Source organism: Pyrgilauda ruficollis, unplaced genomic scaffold (assembly GCF_017590135.1).
Source record: "Pyrgilauda ruficollis isolate IOZ18807 unplaced genomic scaffold, ASM1759013v1 scaffold204, whole genome shotgun sequence".
In the NCBI taxonomy this organism is placed as follows: domain Eukaryota; kingdom Metazoa; phylum Chordata; class Aves; order Passeriformes; family Passeridae; genus Pyrgilauda; species Pyrgilauda ruficollis.
The window spans coordinates 646,793-669,008 of record NW_024519652.1 but is presented as its reverse complement, the minus strand read 5'-3'; the positions used below and the strand labels follow the sequence as shown (position 1 = coordinate 669,008).

At 40.6% G+C, this 22,216-nt stretch overlaps 1 protein-coding gene across 1 annotated transcript in view; it reads right to left on the bottom strand.

The window, feature by feature from the left end:
• Positions 1 to 22,216, bottom strand: part of UVRAG (UV radiation resistance associated) — a 99,807-nt gene that overhangs the window by 42,419 nt on the left and 35,172 nt on the right. The window contains exons 7-12 of the mRNA XM_041467284.1: positions 16,696 to 16,801; positions 14,724 to 14,850; positions 13,718 to 13,802; positions 13,171 to 13,258; positions 12,548 to 12,608; positions 10,375 to 10,540 (exon numbers count right to left, since the gene is read on the bottom strand). Of these exons, the coding sequence (XP_041323218.1) occupies positions 10,375 to 10,540; positions 12,548 to 12,608; positions 13,171 to 13,258; positions 13,718 to 13,802; positions 14,724 to 14,850; positions 16,696 to 16,801 (633 nt within the window). The remainder of the gene's footprint in view (positions 1 to 10,374; positions 10,541 to 12,547; positions 12,609 to 13,170; positions 13,259 to 13,717; positions 13,803 to 14,723; positions 14,851 to 16,695; positions 16,802 to 22,216) is intronic.

Below are 22,216 nucleotides of genomic sequence, written 5' to 3'. Positions count from 1 at the left end.
TTATATTGTCTATAACCACTTGCCTTTAACACAAACTATTTTTAATACTTATAAAATTGCTTCATTTTTAACTGCTTTCACCTGCTTCTACTTTGGTAATACACCATATGTTTTAGATCTTTTATTCTCTCTTCAGTTCAGACTTCTGCCATATGCCAAATTATATTAAGGTCTCAAAGTTTAATCTGTACTTCAGAAAGCTCTTAAGGGAAGAAGTCAGTAAAATAATGTTTTTTACACATCACATCCAACTGTCTTGCACAGGCTAAAGTCTGGCACAATTTAAATATAGTATTACATCTCATTTGGCAAATCTAAGTAAAATTTCAAATCTAGTTTGGAATCATGTTACATAGCCTTAACTTTCCAAGTGATTCAGAACTTTAAGGACCAGTAATATTTGCAGCTTTATAAGCTACATTAGGACACTTATGTTTTAAGAACACTTAATTATCACAAAATGGTTTGTGTTGGAAGGGACCTGAAAACCCATCCTGTTCCAACCTCCTACTATGGGCAGGGACACCTCCCACTAGACCAGGTTGCTCCAAGCCCTGTCCTACCTGCCCCTGCGTGATTCCAGGGATGGGGCAGCCACAGCTTCTCTGGGCAACTTCTGCCAGGGCCTCCCCCACCCTCAAAGGGAAGAATTTCTTCCCAATATTCCATCTAACCCTGCCATCTGGCAGTGGGAAGCCATCCTCCCTTGTCCCATCACTCCAGGCCCTTGCCTAAAATGCCTGTGTAGCTCTCCTGCTACACAGCCCCTTTATGCACTGGAAAGAGCTCTCAGGTCTCCTTGGAGCCTTCTGTTTTTGAGGCTGCCTCCAGAACAGAGGGGCTCCAGCCCTTGGAGCACCTCTGTGGCCTTCTCTGGATTCATTCCAGCAGCTCCACATCCTTCTGATGTTAGACCCCAGAGCTGGAGGCAGCTCTGCAGGTGGGGTCTCACCAGAGCAGGACAGAGGAGCAGAATCTCCCCCTTCACTGCTGCCCATGCCGTGGGATCAGCCCAGCGCACGGGCACTTCTGGGTGCCAGCACACATGGCCAGGGTATGTCCAGCTTCTCATCCAACCATTTTCCCAAGCTGTCTTTCTGCTCAGAGCTGCTCTCAATCCATTCTCTACCCAGCCTGAACTAGTGCTTGGGATTGCTGATCCCAGTACAGCACCTTGCACTTGGCCTGGTTGAACTTCACAAGGCTGGCACTGGCCCAACCCTTCAGCCTGTTCAGGTCCCTCTGCCATCCCTTCCCTCTGGCACCATACAGCTTGGTGTCATTGGCAAATCTCACTGTCCATGTCATTGACTTAGAAGTTAAACAGTGCTGGTCACAATTCCAAATCATGAGAACGCCTATCATCACTGCTGTCCATTTTGACGTCAAGACATTACCCAGTAGTTAAGTGCAGACTGGAATCTTAATCCAAAGATTAAATGAAGCTGACACCACTGCATTTTCACATGACCATATTTACACTATCTTTGACACTTCCTGCCCAATTGTGTCAAATTTATCAGAGAATTAACTCAACCTTCACTTTCTTTCACTTCTCATTATCAAAGACAGTAAGCAGAATAACTGCAGAGAGGTTGCTGCAGCACAGACTTGGCAAAATGCAGCTGAAACCCAGTTATTCATTACCATACAGATAAAGAACTGATGTAATTTCTGTGACTGTAAGTCACTCATGTCATAGCAGAGTCATCTACCAGATCTGGGGGAACAATTGTGTCTCACACAAAAATACTAAAAATGGGTCAGTTAAGAAAAAAATTTGTTTTAAGCTTTAGACCATGGATAGGACACTCTATACAAGGATAGGACTAAATAGCACAATCTAGGTAAGATAATGGCCTGAAAAACCCACAAATTCTTGTTTGATATGTCTGAAGTATGAGGAGTGTAGAAGAAAAGGTTCAAATATTTACTGACATTTGAGTTATTTCAGCTTCACCCCCTTTTGGGGTCTGCAAGGGTGGCAGGCAGGGGAGGAAAGAGCTAGTGTTTTCCCTCCAACCTTACCACACCTTGTTTGCTCACTGTAATGGAATGTCATATTCAGAGGAGGAATCTTGTGTTATTTAAAAGTCCTGGGGCTTCTCTAAACCAGAAGAAATTAAACCCCGAAAGCCTTTTAAGTCAGAAGAACCACTGTCCAGACAGCTCACTTGAAATCACAATTTCTCAGGACACTTCAAATCAAATACTAGGACAAATAAACTGCTCAAGAGCCACAAGCACCAAAATATCCAGCATTCCTAACATCTTAGCACTCTACCTGAAGATCAAGGCACAAGAAGCTTTGGCTGCACACCTTTAAAACCTGCTTCCGTCTCAGATAAGCTGCACCACAACTCTATCAGTTTCAGAGCAGAGACTGCACAGATCTCTTGCAGAAGACCCAAAATTAAATGAAAAGACAGAAGAAAGGATTACAAGCATGCATTTTGCTTGTAATTACAGACTAAGACATAAATATGAGTTACCAATCGCAAGCAAATTCAGACTGGATTACTATATGGTTTTGAGTTCCTACTTAACAGAAAAAGCTACACTTGTAAAACAAATTTGATGACAAAAATACAGACTGCCATGAGGAAAAAGCATATCCCCATTCAAGCTTCATACAATAAATAAATAATTTGTTTACTGGGGAAATAAAACATTAGTTTAACTTTATGAAATGTATTTTCAAAATGCTTTTCTGAACTCTTCAGATGATGATAACCAAAAGCAGAAACATCTTTCTATGATAAGTTTAACTGCTGTGACCTTGCTCTTGGGGAATGCATGATAGCTTCAATATGTACAGACTGTAGAAAGAAAATAAAAGCAAAGATCCAGATGATGAAAATCAGGCAGCTCCTGACAAGACAGTCACCACTTTGTACAAGAGGGTATCATTCTATTGCTTCAGCAAATGATTTCAAACATCTCAAAATCACAGCAATGAATCTATGGAGCCAGTAACACTGATGGCTTTTTGTAAATTAGGCATTTCCATGACATATTTCAGCTTGGATTCAAGGTTTGCACCACATAAGCCACGATGAATGTCACAATACATGGACTATCTGCAAGGACAGAGCAGACAACCTCGCTATCAGAACTTTAAATCTCACTGCTACTGAAGAATCATTTTTAACTAGAAGACACTCTATACAGGTCAAGTCCCTGCTTATTTTAAAAAATGAAGTAATGTTTTGGAAAATAAAAAATCTCAACAGGAGTACAGTGTTCCAATGGGAGTAAATTAAGACTAGTATGTCTTCACATAAACATTTCTCAGCTGGTCTCAGATGTCTGGGGTCAGTGGTCTCATATACTGCAGTAAACAAAATCTGCTTTCTCAGAATGGCCAGGAGCATGTTAAAACTTCTAGTTCCCAGAAACAGTGTTAACATTATCTAAATTCATTAAACAACACCTGTTCTAATTCTTTATCTATCCACAGCAATATCTGCTGACTCAATGAAGGCAGAAGTATTGTTTTGCTAATCAAGAATCAAATAAGCCAAGATTCTAGCTAAATATCCTCAAGAACTGTAGAATGTAAAAATACAGTTCAAGATAAGTTCATGGCAAAAAGCTTTCTTTGAGCAATACAGTTGAACCCTTAACACACAGTCAATCTGCCCCAAAGAATCAACTTTTCTTTGATAGCTATTAGATTTCCCAAGCAACCATCTCCCTCCATCTAAGTTTGCCAAGATTTCTTCCCAAAGCTGCCATTTCATTACCTCAGCCGAAGTACCAAATATGATCAAAGACGTGTCAATTGAGTTGGAAAATCTTAACGTCAGTGAAAAGTTATTCTTCACATGCTTGTATTCTAATTTTTCAGACTGCTTTGTTTGCAAGTGACTTATCTGTTACCAGGCACAGAGCAATAACAACTTTAGTGGTGTTGTACTAAGTCTACTGCAGCTGAAATCCTTATTTTCCCATTCTTCCAAACTGGCGTACGGCCACAATAAGGGGGATCACTTACAGATTATGCTCATTCAACAAGTGGATTGCAAATGCTCCAAAATTATCCATAGGCCAATTCAGCAACACTGATCTCCACCTACTTGCAAATCCAGCTTGCCACACTTCAAAGAAATTAAAGATAATCGAGAAAGATAATTTGGAAGCATTTTTGGAGCAGAACTGGCAAGGAATCCCATATGTATGTTTTATTCGTATTTTATCCTGAAATTTTTTACATCAGAACTTCCACTGTCAGTAACTCACTTTCCATGATTTAACACTGCATGAACCACACACAACATACCAGTTTTTCTGAGCAGTGCAAATGAGTAGGTCTAAAATACAACACAATACACCAAAATAATTGCTTGAGTATGTGCAGATTCTAAGTATGTCCTGCTTGATTTATTTAATCTTCTCTGAAATTTGGCTTCCTAAAAAAATGAAAAGCACCCCAAACTGGATTAATCCAGTCTGCTGGGGTTTGAGTTCAAGGTTCAGTCAACAAACTGTGGAGATACATCAACATTCCCCACATGCAAAGGTGCTGCAGACCTTGTACATCAAGGTCTGTACTAAGATAAACTTACTCCATGCTTTGCATCCTTAAGGAATCCAGAACCACTCTGAAGACCCAAGAAGGGCACCTCTGATTCATGCTTTATGCACTCTTCAGTTGCAACAAGTCTGCACCATCCCAGTGGAGGTGACCTGATTTTTTTATTTATACATTTGCCCTTGCCACAAGGGCTACAGCAATGAATTCAAACTGGCCTTCAAAGTATCAGCACCTAAAGAAATCAAACATCAAGACAAAAATGGACTAATCACTGCAATCTTCTGGCATGCTTAAGGTATCAATAATGATCAAAGTGAGCTGCATAAAAAGACAAATTTGAGGTGTAACTCCAACTCAGAAAAATAGTTTCCAGGAAATTATTTCAAGAGCAAACCTATCCCTTTTAACTATATTATTAGTTTTCTATGAGGGCCCAGTATTACAATAGACAGATGTTTCCTACTTTAATGACAACAAAAGGAATTTAGACAGGACAAGCAACACATGGCAGCATCCTTAATTTCACTCCCCCTTACACCATTTCATACATCTTTTGGTTCCTGAGGTACATCCAAGTCATAAAACAACTGCAAAGATGCCAGATGCCTCAATGCACATGCCCAAGACTTGCATGGTAGCTGTTTGAATCCTTTGGCCTTTGCTGTCTGTGCTTGTCATGCACAGTGAAAGGAAAAAAAGTCTTTCTCTAAATTACAAAATACCAAGGAAACCTTTACAGTTGCCATTTTCTACCCCTTCACTTTTTCCCCAACCTGAAGTATGACACGGGGGTGGCAACTTTCTTCCTACTGCTCCTACTAGTCCACCCTTAACACATTTTGTTGGGAAGAAGGTGTAGTACCCGTCAGATTGTATGTACTATTTGATTTCTCTGTACTATTATTACAGAGAAATAATTTTAGTAAAACTATTTCTTGAAATAGTTTCCAGCTCCAAATTACCTAGCACGTAAGTAAGAGCTCTTGAAAGTCTTTAAGAGACATAGTAGGAGTGATAGCTCAAAAATTCAACATAAAGAATTCGTTTGAATGTGCATTTCACTTGTCCAGATACACAAAGCAAACCAGAAAAGTGATTAAACTTAAAAAACCCTATTTTTCCTTTTAGAGGAATATATATATATATATTTTGTAAGTATATATGTACACACACACACATATATAAATATATAATATATATATATTCCTCTAAAAGGAAAAATAGGGTTATACTCAAAAATACTGTAACATGAGTAGCAACACCAACACAGGGAATGTCACAATGTATGTCTCACTCCAGATACAACAATCCTTATTTTGCCCTACGCTGGGAGTCATTCTTTATTAAAAATCTAGGAGCAGACTAACAGAAGCATTAAATACAGGGCTCGAGAAACACAGTCTCAGAAAATATCAGAAATAGTTTCATCTTAGCATTCTCACTCTGTTGTTGAGCATGTGATGAAGTGTTAGGTTTCAGTTCCACCAGAACACTGCCAAAGAATTTAGGTGATTTATTGTGCAAGCAAACTTGTTCATCACTGGAGAGAGGAACACATTGCTGTCTAAGTAGCTTTAATTTGGGAATTACATATCCATAGAATCACAGAATCATTAAGGTTCTTAGATCTTTAAGAACATCCCAAATCCAACCACTTGCCCAGCACTGCCAAGGCCACCACCAACCCATGTTTCAAGTGCCCCATCCACACAGCTTTTAAATCCCTCCAGGGATGTTGACTCTACCACTGTACCGGACTGGACCAAGGCTGGACAACATTTTCAGGGAAGCAATGTTCCCTAATATCCAACGTAAAACTTCTCTGGCACAATTTGAGGCTGTTTCCTCCCATCCTGTCACTTGTTACCTGGGAACAGAAACCCCCCCACCTGGCTCACCCTCCTGTGGAGTTGTACAAAGTGAAAAGGTCCCCCCTGAGCCTCCTCTTCTCCAGCCTGAGCTCAGCCAACTCTTTTCAGTCTCTCCTGGTGCTCCAGACCCTTCCCCAACTCCATCCCCATCTCTGGGCATGCTCCAGCTCCTCAATGTCTGTCTTGCTGGGAGACAGTGAGGATTGGAAGTGCCTCAGCAGTGCCCAGCACAGGGGGACAGTCACTGCCCTGGGCCTGATGCCAGATCATTGCTAGTACACACCAGGTGCCATTGGCCTCTTGCTCACCTGGGAACACCTGGGCTCATGTTCAGCCACGGTTGATCAGCACCCCCAGGGCCCTTCCCAGCTTCCCAGCCACTTTGCCCCAAATCTGCAGTGTTCCATGGGATTGTAGTGACCCAAGGGTGGATACAACCCTTGGCCTTGTTGAACCTCATACAACTGGCCTCATCCCACCAATGCAGCCTGTCCAGATCCTTCTGCAGAGTTTTCCTGCCCCCTCGAGCAGGTCAATGCTCCTGTCAAACATGGTGTCCTCTGCAAACTGACTCAAAGTGCACTCATTGCTTTGAAATCTTTCAGACTCCAGAACTTTTGAGAATTCCTACATATTGCATGCACTCTGGAGATGCTGAAAGGGACCACTGAAGAAGTGAGTTAATGAGAAATTTTGTCAAAATCAGATTCTTGTCTTAACATGGTAATTCAAAAAGTCATACAAGTAGACATCACAGGAGAAAACTTAGAGCATTTTGGTAGTACCAAAATCAGGTTTTGGAATACAAGAGAGGAACAGTTATTAAGCAGATTACAAACACTAATATCTCTGCAATTACAAGGCTGACCATATACTATATGCTACTGGTAGTCACTCTGTACTTCATTCTAAGTTCAGTACTGTGGCCAGACAAGAGCTAAGTTCTCACCACAACCTCCTACTTCAAAGTCCCAATGTAACAGAGAAAAATTGTAAATTCTCAAGGTCCTCATAGAAGTGACCTGGATCATGCAAGTAAACCAATCTGAAGCAGATAAAGCATTTCCCAGAAGTTACTTACATTCTGAAACCTCAAAATATTTAACCAGCTCAATAGGAGGGCTTAGAAAAGTCAGTAAAGAAACTTGAAAGTATAGTAGCATCTTTTTACAGTATGACTTTAAAAACAAACACCTGTACTTATGAATTTGCTCTTGAGCGAAAACCTCAGCTATTTCCCCCAATGAACAATTTCTAGACATTCCTAATAAGGATCTCAGAGAAACCCTGTGTCTTGGCTTAAAGGACAAGTGCCTGCCAAGGAAGGTGGGAACCTTACTGGGATGCAAAACATGAACCCCTTCCCTCCAAATTACTGTAACTTTGAAATTACAGGGCTTTCCAGCAAAGATATGGAAAAAGGAATAACAGGGCTTTACTAGTATATATAACGACAAACAAACAACAACAGCAGCAGCAACAACAAACTAAAAACAGAAACACAACCACAGCCTCCTCTTGGCCGTCGAGCACTTTTCCCCTTCGGTGCAGTTACGGTCACAGCCTGCAGGGGCGCTGGTGGCTCCCAGCACCAAAACCACAAATCTGATCTTGAGAGAGACAATGAGAGCGGAGCCCAGCCCCTAACTCCCAGCCAATTCTCTCAGTACCACTGCATCTTCCAAGAGAAAACCTCCTAGCTAAAAGACAGAAACAAACTGTGCCCCGTCCCCACCCCCGTCCCCATCTTTTGTCGCTCTTAAGTATCTGTCATTCCCATCTCTCGCACAACAAATGGGAGAAAAATTTCCTGAGAAAGCAAAAAAAAAAAGGAAAAATCCTAACATCCAATACCCTGCAATGAAAAAAAAAAAAAAGCCAAGTATGTAAGTATAAGCCAGTCAATAATGAGGATGCTATGTGTTATAGTAAAGATCAAATACAGGGATTACATCACTGCAATTACTCAACAATTTATGTTGGAGCTTAAAAAGCTGCTGAAATAAAGTAACTGAAAGCTTAAAAAGCTGCTGAAAAAAAGTAACTGAAATAAAGAAATCTAATAATGTATGTTAACTGCTGTGCTCAACACAATTAGGAGCAAGGGAGGAATATGATCCCAGCAATTTAAGACATTTGACATAAAACCTTGGAGCTGGTAGGATTGCTTCTCCAATAGCTGGGAAGAGAACATCTCCAGCCGGAGCTAATTCTGAAAAAATCTTGCACAACACAGATAAATAGCCCAATAGGGATTAATTTGCTTAGCTAAAAACTCTCCTTTTCAGAAATCTGTTGTGAAATCAAGTATTAAGTCACAAGAGTTTGGAAGGCTGTAGTTTGTAGGCTGTAGTCCTTAGAAGGACTAAACCTTCTAAGCTGTATGAGAGAACAGGAAATTGAAGTAATCTTTACACACCCACACACAAGGAGTTCTGCTACTCAGAAATTTGTTTTCAAGATATAAATGTTCTGGTTTGCAACCCTTCTCAAAGTGATGTACAGGAAGGAGTATGATCATCTGCTTCAAGAACTACACTGAAGCAAAACAGGTCAATGTTCTATTAAGGTATGCAGAAGTGTGTTCGGACAAGTTATTAAAATGGTATCAAAATTACTTTGCAAGACATAACTATATAGTTATGTTTTATGGTGTCACAACAGGAAGAAAAGTTTAAATATTAAGGCAAATTACCTTGCCCATCCTGCCAAAAGTCACTAACCTTCAAAGAGAAATCACTTTCAAGCATCCAAATTCTGTCAACTAGGCACAATAAAACCCTTCCATTTTTATTTGAATTGTGAGGAATTAGTGTTAAAATGTTGTAAAACTTTGACTGCGTATTTCAAAGAGAAGAATTTGTTTTTTCACAGCTTCCTGTCAAAAGAGTCAGCTACTTTCCACAAGTTCATTTTCCCTGTCACTTCCGTTGCTTCTTTTTCAAACTTTTCTGGAAAAATGAAGTTACTCATGCTGCAAGCCTGACTCTAGCCATCCATACACATACAGAATTCCTGAGTTGTAAGGGACTTCAAGCTCATCTCATTCCAACCACGTACCAGGGCAGGGACACCTTCAGCTAGACCAGGCTGCTCCAAGTCCCATCCAACTTGGCCTTGAAAATTTCCAGGGATGGGTAGTCTGTAAAGTCTCTGGGCAAACTTTGCCCAGAATCTGAACAGAGTAGTTGGCCTTGCACCAATGGTCAATGTTGCATTCCTGGCAGTTCAGTGGTTTCAGGCTACAAAGGGAACCTTAACCAGTAATTGCCACCAATTTCATGTTAGGGCACACAGGTGCCAAGACAGTGGGAAAAGAAACAAAGTTCCAAAATGCAGGAGAAGACATTCAGAGAGTGAATTTAAAGACAGCAAGACAGTTTCCTAGAAGGAAAACAGTAACAGCGTTACTGAACAGTAACATGTTCAAAGACAATGATTACAGAGCAAATGAAAAGCTCTACATTGAATATTCAGTTGATTTATAGTAGGTGGCAGGTTACTGTGCTTTTTCAATTGATTAAAAAACTCTGTGTTAAAATAAAGCTATCTGTTTTGTCCCATTTATCAACCACTATTACGGCACTGGCAGCAGCCTCCCAGTGAAACACCTGCTATCTGCAGTTTATTCCCATAGCCAGTAGCAAAACATAAAAGGCAAGTTTTCCAAATAGAAACCAAAACTCATGAAACACTAAGAAACACTATTTAAGTCTTTCTAGCATTACTGGATGCCAAATCAAAGCCATATATGTGCCAACTGACCCAGAATAACAAAGCTGAGTTACTCTATTCTATCCCAAAATTCCAACAAGAGAAACTCAATGACTATTCCACAGCTACTGAAAGCAGTAACAAGTAACTTCAAATTCCTTATCACCTCAGACTGCCCAAAACTGTGTAAGATGGGTTGTTTGGTGTTGATTTGTTGAAGACAGTAGATCAGTGTTTTTACAATATACTCACTCTCGCTCTTTTTCCGTCAGCTTGTCATTTATATTGTCTTTGATTGTAGACCGGGAGCCCTTGTGAATTATAGGATACCTGAGTGGCACTTGTAAGAAGAAGGATATCATGGAAATTAGGTGAGCGGTATAGCCCAGGGCCACAGCAATGCTTCCATCATCTTTTGCTGTCAATGACAAAAAGATTCTATTATTAACTGTATCTACTGAATCCTAATATTCATCTTTATTGCTCAGAGAACAACAATTACTGTAGCTCTCAGAAGTCAGAACTCAAGGACAGAAGGAGACCTGCTGTCGTTTTGGAGAGCTTTACAAGTGTTTGCACTGTATTGTATTTGCCTCTTGCGATGAGACACAGAAAACTGGTGATGGCTTGTTCTCCTGCAAATTTTACTTTCAAAGCTATACTGCCAGGATTGGGGGAGGGTGAAGAAGAGATGGGAAAAGTGAAACAAAATTCACAAGACAAAACTCAAGTATTAAGATTTCTGCCTTTCTCTAGATGGAGTTGACACTCCCGTGTGAGTGGGATCAGGAGAAAGCTGCATTCCTCCTCAACTTTATTCACAAGTGAGATCAGTTGGAGAGACACTGACCCCAGGCTGTGAACTCTGTTCTCTGCCAATAGCCAGAAAAACTTAAGAATAACCCATTTTTTTGAAGTATCATTTTCAATTTGACATTTAAAGTTTCAACCTTAAAGCTTCACCTGCCAGGAATACACATAGATCTTGCAAATGAAACTACATCTTTTAGCCATATAAAGGCTTTTCCTTTCTCTTTTCTCTATTTTTAATTCTTTTTTAAGGGATATAGACAGCATAATAGTCATCCCTTCTGATGCATCCATGAAACCAGCTGAACAGAGGACCTTCAACAAAGTTTATAATAATATTCAACAACCATACTGCGCTCTATCAGAGCCTGTCATGTATGTATTTAAGTTACATCCCTGTCAAAATGGATTTTGTAAAAAAAGGTTCAAAATTTGCAGCAAAACTGGTTTTCTAGGGATTTTTTTTGATGCCTAGTTTTTTAAAATATAGTATCTACTGAGTCTGAGATAAGATCCATGCCAGACAGCTGGGTTTCAAATTTAACTGCCTATTTCACTAAATTGAATGTTTAGTACTTCTTCCCCACAATACAATTCTTCTAAAGACTTGGATAAAGAATTAGTAATTCTTTTGCAATGAATTAATACCAGGAAACTGAAAATGGGTCAGAAGATGGCACACCACTCATTCCTCAGGAGTCAGCAAACTGAGTTCATTACCACATTTAGTGCAATCAAGGAAACAAAGAAATAGACTGATTTTTGTCCTGCTGAAAAATTAGTTTGTTTTAGAGATTATTCCTCCAATATTCGAGCATCCAATATACATATTATTAGTATAAGTTAATTACTATGGGGTGGCTTTAAAGAATCAGACAATTGATGGAGGTTTTTGCTTAAAAAACAGAGTGAACACGTACTGGGGGGAAGAAATCCTCAAGGAGATTTTAGTGAATTTCCAGTTCACATCAAACATTTGTACATGAATGCATGCAGTTACCTGTACAACTGTTATACAGGCAGGCACATGATATATTTGCTTCTGAAATAGGATGAGGGATGACAGTTGAAGTAGAAGGTCACTTGTAAAGTACTCCATACTGTCAGAGATGTTCAAAGTCTTTTTTTGCAAGGTATTTATTTGGCAAGTTCACCAGCAACGACAGTAAACCAAATGGAGATTCATGGCTGTTGCCCTACCGAGATTTATGGACTAAAAGTAGCCCAAATGGAATTCTAGGTCAGGCACCAATATTTTCCAGAATCACCGAGTTTGGAAGGCACTTCACCCCTGACTCAGAGCAGGTTGTCCCCAGGACTGCGTCCAGCTGGGTTCTGAGCATCCCCAAGAATGGAGATTTCGCTGCCTCTCTGGGTAGCCTGTTCCAGTGTCTCAATATGCAGTCTTAGAACACAGAGGTACTTTACTAAGAGTCAAAAGGAACCTCCTTTGCTTCAGCTAGGAAGTACCAACAAATAATTTGTCCGTTTTTTTCTAGTCTATATCTTTCTGGTCAAAAATTTGGACCCCAAGCTATTGCTACCAGTTTTCTTAATTTTGCCAAGTTTAAAAGCAGTGTTAACTGTAACAACTACATTAAGAATATGCAGCTACCTTGAAAGTCTTCAGAATTAGGAAGCTTGACTCCACAAACAAAGTAATCCTTTTGGTTGTTCTGTAAATTTAACATCAACAGTGGAAAGTGAGCATGAAACAATAACATTGAGAACACCAAAACCTGCATAAAACATGACAACAAAGCTAACAAACAATAAAATAAAAATTAAAAAATTAAATATTCAACTAAACCTAGAGTGACTGACACAGTATTTTAATCCAGATCTAACACAGTTCGGAAAATAAATGCAACTTTTTTAAAGAGTAAAGAACTTTGTATTAATTCATTATATAAAAGATTTTGAATCTCAACATTATAACATGTTTCTATGCACTCAGCCTACTGTCAGGGTTACTTTATGCAATTGTACACAAAATGGAAAACATCTATTAAATTATAGCTATTCTATTTTCATAGAGGACACTGTGTAAGAGGTGCTGGCATAAGTTCCCTCTGTGTAAAGTTTGTAATCTAAAGACCAAATGTAAGAAAAAGCTGAAATAAACAGAATGAGCAAAGAGCAGATTCTGTCACAAGTAAAGCATAATATTTGCTTGCGGTGTAATAAATAGGAACTACATTTCACATTGAGCAAATTGTCAGGATGTTGAAAACATACCAAATCAATAGGGTAGATATAGGACAGCTCCGACAGCAACTGCTTGCATCGAATAGTCTGCTGGGCATTTATCTTCAAAAACTGTTCTCTTTGGAGAAAGAGATTCCAAAACTATTATTTTCTTCAAAAGCTCCAAATAAAGGTATCAAGCTGTCATATCCCTTCTGCAGCTTTTATCACCTCAAAAAGTTAGGTAAATCCATCCAAAAAAAAATACAGTACACAAAGCTAATGTTTGTCTTCAGGCATACCATACATTATAGACATATTTTGACTACAAGAATCAGGTATTACAAAGCTGCGTTACACTTAAACACACCTGAAATTCCTATCAGAGTCTACACGTACAACCAAGCATTAGTTTTCTTCTCTTCTAGACCTGCCACTGGTAATCACTTTAGATACCTACAAATTGTAGCAGGGATATCTTAACAGAAGATTTAGGACAACATGAGGAAGAATTTGGTGCCAGAAGTCCCATTTTCAAATGCTTGCTCTCAAGCTTATCTTTTTTTTCCAGTTACAGAACAAACATAGGTCCTTTTACCTCTTAGCAGTGCATTCCTTTCTTGATTCATGTAGAGATTCATTATGCTCTTCAAGTTTCTGGTATTCAGTCCCAAATGCATTTTCTAAGCAACAGGAGGAATCAGGAAAAAAAAAATTTCTTAGTTATCCAAAGTTTTAAAAGTAGATACTGACAAAATGTTGGCAACAATCCTCCACTTATTCTTATATAAGAATTTTCTATATTATGCTCCCAAACTAGAGAATGTCAGACAGCACAGGAGGAACACCTGTCTTCATGCACTACACATCATTCACCAGCCAAATACAACTCATCAGATTTCATCTTCCTTTAATACTTATTCCTCTCACAACCACACAGTGCAGTAATGCAATTACGGGATCCCAACACTTGCACAGCCAGAATAAAGTACATGGTAAAAACCATCCTTTTTAGTAGTAACTAATTACTTTAGACTTAACTAAGCACTGCAAACAAAATATCCTGCAACAAAATCAAGTATGTGTAGAGTTTGGTCTTGGTGAGCTCCGAAGAGGCAGTGATACAGCATTTCACTATAGGAGACTTGGCCTCGATGATATCCTCTTTGTAAAGGATGATACCAAGATGACTGAGTATTTCATCTGTCACTTACATATTAAAAGATTAAGACAGATATTTGTCTTCTAATACTTAAAACTGAATCCAAATCACAGGTGCAGCAACTTCCCTTGTGACATGAAGTCCCTTTATGATGGCAATGTTTACTGTACTATACTGCAGTTCTTCTGATGTTCTCATAAAATGTCAGTCAAACACAGATTTAACATTGCTTTGGAGAAGTGTCAGAGTAAGAAGTTATTTAGAGACAAGATACCAGACTGCTGTCTAAAACTCAGTATAATATAGAGTGAAGAAATTACATGTGGCTGCAAATTTCAGGTAAAGAAAAAACACAGCAGCACATTACAGCAGACAATGAAAACAGAGAAGAAACCAGCACTTTCATTCTGGTCATAAACTAGGCTAAGGTTTCTACACTTACCTCTGTCAAGCAAAGTACTTTTTTGCTTATGCAACAAGGCTACTTCTTGACCAAGGGCCTTCTTCTGTCGCTCCAGTTCATTACGCAGCACCAGGATCTTCAACTGTAAACATTCACTCTCCTTTTTCTAAGGGAAGTAAATACAGATTAAAAAAAAAAAAAAAGCTTCTCTGCACAGAAGCAGTTTCATAAAGAGGTGGTAGGAGAGAATGAAAAAACAGGACAAGACTAGCACCTGCCTAAGAATGGAGTTCATAGATTACCACAGGCAACAGATTCCCAAAGACTAACAATTTTGCTGCTTTGGAAGGAAAGAAACGCAGCTGTGTGTCACAGCTTGATCCTCCTGTGGAATGCATCTCTCTTGAGCCCAGACCAGAAATTAAGAATAGTGCTTCACCAGGACATAAAAACTGACAGCACAGCACTAGCAGCAGGATGAGCATTCATTCCCTGGCAAAGGGCTCACCAGCAAGAGGGAAGGTGAGCAGTAAAAAGTCTATACAAAGTGAAGGCAGGAGCTGGAAAAAGGCTGGAAATATTCAAGCTGCACTGTCAGATTCAATTCCCAGCTTCAGGATGATGAGAATAAAAGGATACAAAGAAAAAGCTGAGAGAGTGGTCAGCCTGGAGAAAAGGCTCCAGGGAGACCGTAGAGCTCCAGTTGTCCAAGAGAGCCAGAGAGTTTGGACAGGGCCTGAAATGACAGGACAGGGGGAAATGGCTTCCCATTGCCAGAGAGTAGTGTTAGATGGGATGTTGGGAACTAAATTCTTGGCTGTGAGGGTGAGGAGGCCCTGGCACAGGTTGCCCACAGAAACTGTGGCTGCCCCATGCCTTGAAGTGGTCAAGGACAGGTTGGACAGGGCTTGGAACAGCCTAGTCTAATGGAAGGTATGCATGCTCATAGCAGGGGTTTGGAACTGGATGAGCTTTAAGGTCCCTTCCAACCAAAAACATACTAGTATTGTATGATATAGTTTTGCTCTCAGATATTAAAAATTAAAGGCCTTTGCAAGGAGGAACGAGCATATTCATAACTGAAAAGGTAATGGTTAAACAGTCAAGATACCAGAAGGCAAAGAAGCTCTGGGCTGGAATGACTCACCAGAGATTTTATATTGGCCCGTATGGAAGGTGACTTCTTCACCTCTTCATCTACAACACAACCCCTGTAATTACTGAGGATAAAAAAGCTCCCATTTTTCTCATTTTGTCAAATCCTTGAACCAGTTTGACACTTTTGGAACTTAGCTGAGTACTCTCAATTCAGAATCTGCTTTATAGCAATAAATTAACTTCATACTGCAAATGTGTCCTTTACAAGGCACCAGACACATACCACCGAGTATCAACATAATGAAGTCACCACAAACCACTCCTATTCTGTCAACTCATCTTTGAACCAAGGTCAGCTTTTCTGGGCAGAAAGCAGAAACTAAAGTCAACAGACTTCTCTGGGGAGGGGAGGGGAGGAGAGCAGGCAAAACCAAATGTCAAAAGCCATTGTAAGATCTAGTAAAATTTCTGTTTAAAATGAATATGCCACTTGAATGACAGCATTTGTATAAATTCTGTTCACCCAAAGAGAGTCACGGTGCAAGAAGATACAGCCAATAGACTCACCTCACTCTAAATCCACCACAGGTTCCTGTCAAGTTTCATATAAATCATGAGAAGTTTGTTTTTCCTGAAAGACCTCTTTCATACACTGTGCAATGTTTATGCTTTGACAGCATGATTATACAAAATACAGGTAAAAATTGGATAACCAATTTATCAATCCATGGAGTAACTCACACAACTCAAACTGATGATATTACACAGCTCTCAGATGAGTTCCCATTTAAAATGACAGGTGTAAAGAAAGACTCCAAGTTCAAGTGTTAATAAAAAAAAAAGCTTACAGTCAAGACATCAGTCAAATGCTTCAGCAAGCCCACAAAATAAGGTTTTAATAAATCAAACATACCAGTTCATTCCTTGTAGATGTACATCTCAGCTTTTCTTCAATCTCCCTTCCTATTTTCTGAACAGTTACCTGAGTCTGTTTAATTGCACACTGAGCTCTGTGGAGCCTGCAAGGAGAAAGTTACAGCTGTGATAAAGGTTCCCCACATGTGCAAACACCTCAAAACCAGCAACAGGAATGCGAACTCAGACTGTCAGCTTCCATTTCAAAATACCAAATGAGGAAGCATAAGGAAGGCAGAATTAGATGGGACATTGAACAGAAATTGCTCCCTGTGAGTGGTGAGGCCCTGGCACAGGTTGCCCAGAGAAGCTGTGGCTGCCCCATCCTTGGAAGTGCTCAAGGTCAGGCTGGATGGGCTTTGGAGCAACCTGGTCTAGTGCAAGGTGCCCCTGCCCATGACAGGGGGTTGGAACTGGATGAGCTTTAAGGTCCCACAACCCCAAACCATTCTGTGATAATTTGCATAGTTTATGAAGAAAACTGCCAAGTCTTTAAATTCAACCAAGTATCAAAATCTCCTCTTCAGTTTTTGAATTCAACAGATACTGACCAGGCTGCAGGTGAGAGAGCAGGTAATTACAGGTACCTCACTTAAGCTGAATCACCATTAACGTGAAAATAGATACACACAAGCATGGTTAACGCAGGCCAGCTCTAGAAAAAGTGCAAGTATCCTTTAGCTAATACCCAGCCAAGAATCTCCCACTATGCTATGGGTCCTTCTGTAGCAAAAACATAGGTTTCTTAATTGAATCACATTTGAAAACATTAAAAGATTATGATTACGCATTACTGATTGTTAGCCCTGGCTTCAGGATGAAGAAAGAAAACCAATTATTTGCCATATTTATTGGAACAAAAACAGGCAGAGGAAAAAGATGGCAAAAACATGTCTAAGAGAGACATTAACATCTTTATTAAAATTAACACAGAATAGAAATTATTGTATTTATTACAAAAAGAGGAGTTGTATGTGGAAACAAACAGTGCTAATAATATTAATAAACAAGGTCTTGTGATTTAGAACTTTTACAGTTCTAAATGAATATACTTAAGTCGCCAGATGCCTTTAGTTCCTTCACACTGTTGCTCCTCCTAAACACCAGCAATAGCGTAATTTAAAGCAAAAGTCTAAGTAATTTCTTTGGTTTCTCGAACTGCTCATAGCACCAGCAGCTGCAGAGCTCGTCAGGGGCCATCCCATATGAAGAAACACTGCTCTGCTGGCTGCTGAGGGGGTGGGAGGGGGCCAAGACTGCTGAGACCAACAGTCCTGCATCACCCAAGGGCTTGGTGTAAACATGCCTAATGAAGAACTGAGACCTCCTGGAAACCCTGATCCTACTGGGAACTACTTCTTACACCTCCCACCTTTGTGAATGCATCCTGAGACTGTTGGCTACGGAACATGTGGTTACACAGGTCAAAGCCAAGGTTTGCTGACCATCCTTGAACATCACTCAGAGCTCTGCTGCCATGTCATCCACTTCCACACTTTCCAACTTGTCTCCTTCCAAAAAGAGAAATCTGGAATGTTTTCCTTCTACATATTAGAAAGCCTTATCCAAGATAAAACTTTTTGGTAAAGAGTAATAAATTACTGACATTTCCCCTTCCTCTTTATGTAGTTTAACACCGGAAGAGCATTCTTGATTTAGTCCCTTAGGTGGTCACGAGACAGTCTTACAAGTTTTCACAACACTCCATTTAGGCAGGAAAACCTCCTGGAATGTGTTCTACTCACTGAAAGAGTACCTACATAATGAAGAAATTATTAGAAAGGTCATTTGCCATGTGAGTTCCTCACAGTGATTTGATCAACACTCATTAACAACCTACAAGTTGTGTAGTAACCAAGTTCTCCTATGCATGCTCAAAGGATAAGGAACAAACATCTACAGAGACTGACTTCTCAAAACAAGACATATAGTCACATACTTGTTCAATTGGGTGAGTCAGTATCTAAATATAAAATTCTGACATATAAAAACTGCTATACAAAATAATTCAGCAATAAAATCTGGTTTTAGTAAGAAACTTATTTCTTTTTAAGCCAAGCATCATCCACTCATTCCTTGCACAGTTAAACTTTGCTGCCTTGATGCCAAATAGGGCCATTTGCACTGCAAGACAGAAAAACTACCGATATGGGTTGACTCAATCCCAGTACATCCACTGTTGTTCTAAGAACTTTAAAATGGTAGCATGGACACATCCAAAGTTAAATCTTACAAGATTAAAATTTTAGGGACTTCCTGTCACAAAAGCAGCAACCATCAACAGAATTTTTTTGTTCTCAGCCAAAAAAAAAGCCCCCTTGTGGAAATCTTTGGTCATCCAACAAGGAGAATACAAACTAAGCTATTAAGAATGCCAGCATGGAAATTTTGTGAATCCCTTCAGCACAAGCAGACTTTGGTGGAAGCAATTATGATTGCACAATGGAGATCAGCAAGCTGAGGCCATAAATCTGGATTAAAACATATACAGAATAAACAAAGAGAAACTTCAACCCTGACTGACCACATCTTGTTTCCATTTCTAGGCTAAATGCAGGTCCAATGCTACAGCTTAGTCAGCACAAGCTGTCCTCTGAGTACAATCCTGCTTGGTTTAATAACAGTCAACAGTAAGCCAACTGATTACATCACCTACATGCCATCAGCCAACGTGGGATTCTTCCTACATTGCCCAAGACTTCATTTTTTAAAGTACTTTATTAAAAATAGCACTTCCATAGCACTTTAAAAGCTAATTGAGGACTTGAAGAGGCCACTGGCCTGCTACCAAATTTCCTCCAGCACTTGGGAAAGCCAAGCCAGTTACAGCAGAAACTCCAGCCTTTTTAAAGGGATAGTTTAGCCAACAGTGTTGTCACTCTGTGTGCAGCAGCTCACAGCCACTGTCAGCCAGAAGCAGAGCAACTGAAACATGCTGACTGACAGATTTACTGCTTGGGGCCCTGAGAGCAGCTCTGCACTTGTCCAACATCAGGCCAGTTCCATGCTGATGCCTGGGAAAGAATGGGAAAGCAAAGCAGACATTTAAAGTCTTGAGCATCCTGACTGATTGAAAGTGGAGCTCCACAAGGCTGCTGTTCTACTTCCATTCCTGTAGCACCAGCTTTCTGAGATGCGGGAGATTAAGAAGATCCGAAACACTTTCCCTTTGACAGTTTAGAAAACAGTTGGATATATTAAAATTGCAATCCATGTATTGTAAGCTAAGACTAACACAAGCTAAATCCCTACTTGGTCTACAAAGGACCAGCACATAAAATTTCAATATCTCTCCTCTATACTTTCCAGATCCCAAGTTCCTGAAATACAGGCTATTTGGGTTATTTTCTCAAGGCTTTTCAAGTCTTACATCTAATTGCTTTCCCCAACAACTACTGCCTCCTTCCCTCCCCCCCAAAAAAAGCCCAAAGCCCACTTTCTACCTTGGCTGTAAGATCTGAAACCATTCTAGTGTTCCGCCAATCAATCCAATTTGGTTACCAGGTTGGATAGGGACAAGAGGAAAAAACAGTTAGCATGTTTCAGACTTCATCATTAGAGGATTTCTTTGTCATAATGTTCTTGTCTTGTTTGCAAGATCAATCAGTTTTCCGTACTTCCCAGGACTGAACAGTGCAGTGGTCCAACATAATTTGACTTTACAACTTCAGAATGTGCTGTAACAACACATTCTCTTTCTTTAAGCCTGCAGGAAGTCTAAATGTTCAGCTGGAGCACTTTCCTTTTCAATATGCTGCAGTATCCTAATCTCTCTTGGTCATGAATTAGTCCAGTGATTTACTAGTTAGCATAGCAAGTTCATTTCTGGCTGCAATCTCTAAAAAACTGAAAGCTGCAGTGTAGTGAGAGTTGTGCCTATTAAGCGTCTTGGTTTGAAAGACAGGGATCTGTCAAGGAAGGCAGAACTTCCCTTGAAATGGAAAAATTACCTCCTTCCCTCCAAATTATTATAACCTGGAAATTAAGGGGCTTTCAGGCAAAGATATGGGAAAAGTAATAACAGGGCTTTATTAGTACTTCTTTGTACAACAAGACAAACAAACAACAACAATGACCACAAGAACAAAAAAAAAGCCCAATAGTAAAAACCCCCCTCTCTCAGCTGTCCAGAGCTTCCCCTTCGGTGCAATTCTGCTCACAGCTGGCAGGGGCGCTGGTGGCTCCCAGCCAGGCAGGGCAGGTGTGGTGATTCCCCACAGCTGCAGGGGGCGCTGTGGCACAAGGTCAGTTGCATCTACCTCCAATGGTAATGGTGGGCGGGCTGGATGGCAAAAATAGGCCGCAGCAAAAATAGGAACCTCAGAGCAGCAGCTCGGATGGCAGAGGCAGGCACACACACCCCGCCACTTTACCCGGGGGAGACTAACCACATGTAACAGAAAACCCCACAGCCTTAGCAGGAGCCGCAGGTGTCGGGTGGACTCGGGATGCTGAGTCAGAGTGTAGCAATAAAGCCTGAGGCAGCGGCAGAACCAAGTGGGGCCGTACTGCAGCACAGCCAGGGACACATGCCCTCCAAGTGTGAGGAGGGGAACAGGCTCCCGGGTTTTCCCCTGAGGCACCCCAATAGATGATGAGGGTCCTTTCCAGTCAGATCAGGTGTTGTTATGAATAAGAAGTTATCTATTTTTTTTAAGGTTGCAGAGTTAAAACAAGTTGGACCAGTTGCTGTTAAGTTAGCTTCATTGTTAAGAGTTCAATTACCTGTTAGTGGTTGGTAATTAACCATTGTTCCCCTGAGGCTTGCCAGGGAGTGACACCGGGACCCTGCAGGTACCAGGAGAATGGGAGTGGCATCAGAGCTAGTATGCAGATGAGAAATGCATTGCACCAAATTTTGCAGTTGTTCAGGAAAACCCCTAAAAACAACAAGCCAACATAGAACTAGGGGACCTAGGTGATGTCTAAGGATGGGAGCGTAGTCCAGTGCCTGCTTGGATCCTTTTTGCTTCTCACCCTAACCTGAAAGGATGTTGACTAGAGAGAGGACCCAAGGTGTTAGACCAAAAAAGCAGAATCTGCTAATCTCTCGTGGAATCCCCAGCTCTGCCTGCAAACCAGCGGACAAAGCTGCATCATCATCCTCCTCCTCCGTGCCACTCCTGGGAGCAATGGCGGTGTGGGCGCGACCTGTCGATTTCTCCCCACCTGAGCTGATTCTTTTTAATAAAGGCATTAAAAAGGAGAAAAAACTCCTGCCCGTTTATTTCAGGTGTTACTAAGGTCCCAGTTAAAGGGCTGCTCTAATGAGCAAAGGCTCACCCTTGGTAGAAGGCGCAGTGAGACGACAAAGGCTCCGCAGTGGTGGCAAATCCTTCGGCAGCGACTTCAGACCAGCTGTCCCTTCTCCAATGCTGAGAGCGAGAGCACAAGAGGAGCTCACCCCTCACCCACCCATTCTGTTGGAGCTGTTACTAGATTCAGGGGCCTGCAGCCCAGAATAAAAACTCTGGATTAAATCCCTCCATCAGAACTGACTCCTTCCTTCACCATCGCCT